At 38.5% G+C, this 6,964-nt stretch overlaps 1 protein-coding gene across 1 annotated transcript in view; it reads right to left on the bottom strand.

Annotated features, from left to right (window-relative positions):
* The window catches only part of tyw1 (tRNA-yW synthesizing protein 1 homolog (S. cerevisiae)), a 56,307-nt gene that overhangs the window by 15,131 nt on the left and 34,212 nt on the right, over positions 1-6,964 (bottom strand). The window contains exon 14 of the mRNA XM_051398061.1: positions 5,917-6,027. Within this exon, the coding sequence (XP_051254021.1) occupies positions 5,917-6,027 (111 nt within the window). The remainder of the gene's footprint in view (positions 1-5,916; positions 6,028-6,964) is intronic.

Below are 6,964 nucleotides of genomic sequence, written 5' to 3'. Positions count from 1 at the left end.
GCAAAAAATTGCTTTGACATTTACAACGCTTGATAAAATTTAGTGCAGGAGCAGATTTGAACACAATGGACTGAATAAAAAGAGGCAGAGAGAAAAAGATAGCGGGAAGTGAAAGGAAATCAGTTGAGTGTGTGTCACTAGACAACAGAATATAGACATTAGAGACAAGGATAATAAATAATACATTAAAGAATAAAAGGGAAATTAAAGAGAATTACTGAGGGAAAACATTTGGAGAGAATGAACTAGATGTACTTCAAGACTGACGGGAATGATTTCTGCTGGCTTTGATGTCTGTACAACCCTGTTTCTGAGCTTAGATAAGGTTTGGTTTCTATGGTTTGTATCCAGACTGATAACTCAGTGAGCCTGGCTTCGTCCTGACGCCCCCTAGCAGCACTGAAAAAGTCTATAAAGAAGCTCAGACAGCGCAAAGAAATTTGCATGTCAGACTGGGGTCATCGAGTGCGTTTTACAGCAGCAAAGTGTTGCTCTGTTATGGTAATTATTTTTTAGTCACCACTTAGTGCTCTCAATAGGCCTTAAATTAATTCTCTTAACAAACCTGAATCACCCATCCGGTTCCTAAATAAGCCACATGATAACCGCCACAATTGATAAATTTCAGTCAGCTCACCACAACCTCAAAATCACAAAAACATTAAGACATGCTTTTAGATTTAACATTATTGCCACCTTGCCATTCGCTTACAGAAACAGAAAAGTTATCCAGCAACAGAGAGTGTTAGCCGGTCAAATACAGCTAAGTCAGCTCAGGTTACAGATGTCCTGTGTCACCAGGTTCTGTATCAGAAACTAACCTGACAGCAATTTTTGTTTGCCCAACATAAGCCCCAAATCACAATGGAAAACAAGAATTCACCCCTACAGCTGGATTTATACTCCAGGCTGAAGATGCAGAGGTTTGCAAGGACATTTACAAATATCTCCCAGAAGTATAACTCCAGCTTAAACTGTCAAATACTGCTTTCCATTTTGTTTGTGGGACATGAATGGGTGCAAAGATATTTCACTGGATGGACAGTGGGAGGAAAGTGACCAGAAACATTCATCTACAGACACAAAACTGGCACTAGAGTGATGATTGATGGGAGAAGTGTGAGCTTGTTAGTTTTTAGTATGGGGACGTACTGCCAGGCCAGCAAGATTCCCGAAAATACATTAAGGGGAAAATGAAAAACACTTTCTCACATAACTTTCTCTCACACACAACCACACACATTCAAAAAGTTTTGTTTGGTTTCCACACCACATAACCCTCCGACTGCAGGAACCCCTCATTACAGCACCGGCTTATTATTCTGAGTAAAAAAACTTGTGTACTGCTGCAGTTTGCTGACAGTGCTGAAGGTTCAATGGTGTTTTTGTAGTGAAAGTTATATAAAGGTTTGTATGAAAGTAGTTGTAAGTCTCTCTTTGCATCTTTGCACTGTGATGGGTTAATGAGTTTGGTTTGTGTGCCTGGTGGCCAAACTTTTGTCATAAAATCCAAAGCCAAATGAAGGACAGTAAAGACACAGGCACAATCCTCCAAATTTGTTGTTTAAATCATAGAAAACAAGTTAATATTTGATAATATTCTTGAAAGTTACAAATACATATTCATTGCCAATCACAGCATAAATGTGCCAGATTTTGTTATTGGCTTTCCTCGATAATTTTTTTCGACCCCAAGTGTTTTCCATTTTTATCAATGGGAACTGGGAGCTCAAGTGGGCTTCACTAGCTTGAAGCGAGTTTTATCTTCATTGGTTTGCCTTTCTAATGGATTACCTACTGAAGAGAACTGACAGTGCTAAAGTGTCTACTGTGAGCAGCTAAATCAATACGCTCATGCTACAACATTATTACATCCAGTCTATATCACAAACCTGCACTAGGAAGGTGATTTTACAGTTAAACAAATAAACTAGTCAGCGCTCTCTCGTGGACAAACTATGTAATGTCAATACTGCTTCCAAGTTATCTCAAACATATCTGACATTTCTGTATTGCAGTTCTTTTTTTTTTTTTACTAGGACAGCATATAAGCATATACCAGTATACAGATGGGTGATAAGGAAAAACCTTCACTATCATCAGATCTCAAACTGACTGAACTCCTATGGAACATTTTGGATTGATGGATTAGAAAGTGTCTCCTCCATGATTATCAAAATGAAAAATGTCTTTTGTCTTCCATCTTGTTGTTTTTACATTTAATTTGTCACTGATCTGTATCTGAGACAAACGTCAGCTGATAATATAGGCCACACTGCATCATTATCCACTGTTAAAGGTGTCCTTGAATAAGGTACTTAACCCCCAAATGCTACCATCTGCAGCTGGCCCTCAGATAAGGCTTTGTATGTACTGGGCAGTTCCCAGGTGTGATTCTGTGTAACTATGAGCGGCTGCTGAATGAGACCATTCAGTGAACGTAAATCTAGCCTGGAAAATGAAGGTTAAAGTAAGTAATAGCTGGGAGCAATGTGGGATCCCAGTGGAGACTAGCCGATGGTGAAGCTCTGTTACCAGGTAGTGCAGGAATGGGATGTGCTCTGGATTATGAATGAGAGGATGTGGGGAGGTATTCCCTTGTGGAGGTTACAATGGGAAGAGGTGCTTCATGAATGCTAACTTTGTACATGGGAAGACTTTCACATGTTCTTTTGCCTTTATAGCAGGACGTTTAGGATGAGGGAAGCATGTAATAGGACACACGAGGGGATGGATGAGGTGTGTCTCTGTGTGTGTATTTGTGTGTGTGTGTGTGTGTGTGTGTGTGGGTGGGTGGGGGGGTGTCGTAGGATGAGGCCTGACAAATGAACAGATCACCTGTTCAAACCAATTAGCTTGCACCCCTGCAGTGAAATGAAAATAGAATACAACTGAATCTCAACTTTAGTTGACTTCAAAGGTCAGGGCTCTCTCTCATCTCTGCTACCTGAGGTGGAGACAATTAATTCTGGTGGCCTAATTTTTAGAGTCTAGGCACTGTTTAAAAGGAACAGGGGATAAACTGCACTAGACAGCAATTTCAAGTTCAGGTTTTACTGTAAGGAGGCAGAACACATTATCAAAACAAAGAACAAAATGTATAGTATGTATAGTAGTATAGAATAGTTTTATGCTCAAAAGGCAACATAAACTAAAAAGGGGGGCAATAGAAGTGTAGTATATGCAATAATAAAGAACAGTGTCCTAAACAAAGGGTTACAAAGTGCTTTAAAAGAATAAAAGTCCACATTTATCAACAGGCTTAGCAGCTTTAAGAAGAAACGCACGGTTGAGTCCCTTTATGGCCACAGCTCATGACAAACAAATTAATTACCATACTATAGCGTGATGAGAGCTGTGACATAGAATAGACAGAAACAATGAAATCATAACACAACAACAATGAAATCATAATGCAGCAGTCACAGCAGGCAGAGAAGCAAACATTGCCCATTATTTTCAGATATGAAGCCACTACCCAATGCAGGTGCTTGAATTAGATGTGTGTGTTTTCGGAGAATCTATTTCATGCAACACATGATGAACTGGCAAATAACCCGAAGAAACAATATGAGGTAAAAATAGAAATTAATATAACTTGACGTAAACAGAGGGCCACTGCAGTAGGGTGACAGCTACAAAGCAGTAAGCTGGGGATCTAAAGTTTGAAATGTGATGGAGATTAGAGCACAAAGCACTTCAATTGAATTACATAAAAAAATACAAGGATTGAACTATTGTACTACTGGAGTGCAGGACTTTTATAAATAAATGGATGTCTGTCATATTCAAACAAACCCTGAAGGAAGAGGAGGACTGCGGGCAGACACAGATGTGCATGTTGTTTGAACAATGTAAGTACATATAAGTATCGAACAAAATAGGTAAAAGGAGGATTTAAAGTCGACCATTCTGATGAAAATGGTTCTGTCACTTACAAACAGGAAGAGAGAGGCTACTACTGCTGCTGCAGCCATTACTGCTACAACTATTACTGCCCCTGTTATTATTACTGGGATCATACCGTGATGTGAGCGCTGAATAATGAATACAGACTCAGGCGAGTTTGTCACTATGACAACCATAGCTCAGACTGCCACCGGGTGCCACTTCCCATACTATTAATACCATGTCCGCCAAATGACCGGAATGAGGTCCATGTGGTACACAGCACACTATTCCAGTGAATTATGAGTTAATGGACCCAAATTCTGATTCACATCCTGCAGGGTGTTATCATAACAGCAGTGTTGGTGTTTGGCACAGAATAACTCTAAATATCATTAAGACATGTAATTCTGATCATTGTTTTTTTATATCTGTCAGTACACTTTTGACTGAGGGCAACAAACTATTTATCCAGCAACTGCAACAAAGCTGAATATACAGGTTTAAACTTATATGGTAGGTGTAAAAGCTCAATGGCAAACTAAATTCCTCATCAACAAAGGCACCTAGAAACCAAGTCACACTTGACCAGTTGAGCAAATTTGCTTGCACACAAGTAAACCATGAAGTCTTTAAATAATAAAATCATCTTTGGTTCTCAGTGAGAGCAATACGCATATTTGATAGGGTTTGTTTGGTTTTTTTCATTTTAGATGAAACAAAAATTAAAAATGATATATAACCTGAAGGAAGTTCAGCTTTGAGTTTGCATATCAGGTTGTTTGTTCAGCCTATTCCCTTGATCTATAATAAATTGGTGGAGTGCCAGAAAACATTAGTTTTCATTTGAAATATTTAGGTACATCTAGGGCTGTTGAACTAAATCAATGTTTCCCATTCAATACTTGCTTCCTCTCACTTTGGAATATAGCAAGACTATATTACTGACATTACTACCCTTATATAATGTCATAACTTTGTACTTGGACTTATAGAATTGCATGATGTGCATGTGGTAGGAGATGTTTTTATTGCTGTTTTTATTGCTGTAATAGCCCATATAACCCAAACACTGGCTGTACATGGGACCTTCTGCATTTTCTCCTACACGCTTGGAAGGCGAGTAGTATTCAGTTGGTTGCAATGTGCAACTTCACCAGAAGATGATGCCACTAAATCCTACACACTGGTCCTTTAAGAAAAGTCCTCAAAGTAAACTAATTGAATATTCTTGTGATTTTTCTTTTTTAAATCACCATCATTGTAACATACTGTCCAAATTCAACCTCTTCAGTTTAGAAAATGTTCCGTTTTTCTGTTATTAGTCTGTTTGATGGGTAGTTATGATTCTCCACCATTTTTCAGCACCACTCTGAACAAATGAGGATATCTTTATCTACTCTAAACTCTGACTTAAACATCCAACTGCGGTGGACTGCCTTTGTACAATCTGCTTTTGTCATTTACAACCATCCTTCTTACTTTTGTGACTCAGATTTTTAACTGTAATGACCTGTATGATTATATAGACTTTGAATATAATGCTGGTATGTATTTGATGGTGGTGTGATTGTAGATTTGTCTGTATAATTGTTGTGTAATGGAGTCTATGTAATGGCGTTGCATGTAAATTAATGTTGTTAGTGTTTGGTGATTATTCTGTGTGAACCTGCTTAGAGATAGGAAATGGAAATTGGCTAATAGCTAAATCATCTCTTCTCATTTCGCAGTTTTGGAGATGCTTTGACCCAGTCGTCTGGCCATCACAGTTTGGCCCTTGTCAAAGTCGCTCAAATCCTCACGCTGTCAATTTTTCTTGCATCTGACACATCAACTTGACAAAATGTCCACTTGCAGCCTAATATATCCCACCCACTGACAGGTGACATAATAATGAGATAATCCGTGTCATTCACTTCATCTGTCAGTGGTCACAATGTTATAGCTGATGGGTGTAAATAAAAATAAAATTGAGAACTGCAAAGAGAAAACACAAGCAGATATTAAACACATGTTGCTGAACCCTACCTTGACCTCAACGAAGTCCGGCTGGCCTAATGCAATGAGTTCCGAGTAGGCCTGCATTTCCTCCACGTTCCAGGACTTCACCAGAGTCAGTCTGTACACCGTCCTCTGTCTCTGGATGGACAGACGGGGGTTGGGGTTTGATGGAAAGAGTCGAAAAGTTAGGGCATAAACATGATATTGTTTTGGTTATAGTGTGTTGCATATTTTATGTAGTTCTATATCTATTACCCAATTTAATTGCATATCATAAGTGTAAACATCAAAAACAAATGCTTGGTATTGCACTAGAGATTCTAAAGGCAACAATTTTGTATAGATTAAGAAAAGAAAATTTAAATATCCAATTTAGTAAAAAAAAAAACCTCATCATCAAGGCAGTTTATTGTCACCAACATCTGTCCTCAACAGGCAACACAGCAGCTCACAGATGTCCTGTCAACCACCTACTTTCTGCATGAATTATAACAGAACAGTTAGGGGTGGGTTTGCATGTTTGCTAATGCTCCAACAACTGCTGTGTTGCAATAGATCTGCATATGTTAAGGATTTCCCAAGCCTATCTGAAGGATGATGCCCGTCAAGGCATCTTTGCACAGAATATAAACTATGTTACACCTTTTCCAATCACACTTCCAATACTTTGTTTATCCTGCATCTGAATAATACTGGAACTTCACAGCGTTGTCAGCGAGGGAACAGGGAGGGAACCTTGGATTGCATTAAAAAACATAAAGAGCAGCCAGTACCATCAATTAAGGATGGGTAAGCAACCTCATGAGCCTCTGAAGTGCTGATTTTATATTTCAAAGTTGCATTTGATCTTTCGGATTTATTCGTTGAAGATAAGCTATCCAAAATGTGTCTATCCGTGCTGCCACAATAGGTCAACACTATTACAAACATTATAGGACCTTGCCTGTATTTGCACTTCAAATGTCAGTAGGTTCAGAAAAATAAAAGATGGACCTACTTTGTGTTGTTTGTTCACTTAATTCATTAAGAAAATAATAAATATAAATAAAAAAAGTTATTAGATTGGACAATATAG

Source organism: Dicentrarchus labrax, unplaced genomic scaffold (genome assembly GCF_905237075.1).
Source record: "Dicentrarchus labrax unplaced genomic scaffold, dlabrax2021, whole genome shotgun sequence".
Taxonomy (NCBI): Eukaryota; Metazoa; Chordata; class Actinopteri; family Moronidae; genus Dicentrarchus; species Dicentrarchus labrax.
This window is presented reverse-complemented; position numbering and strand designations above follow the sequence as displayed.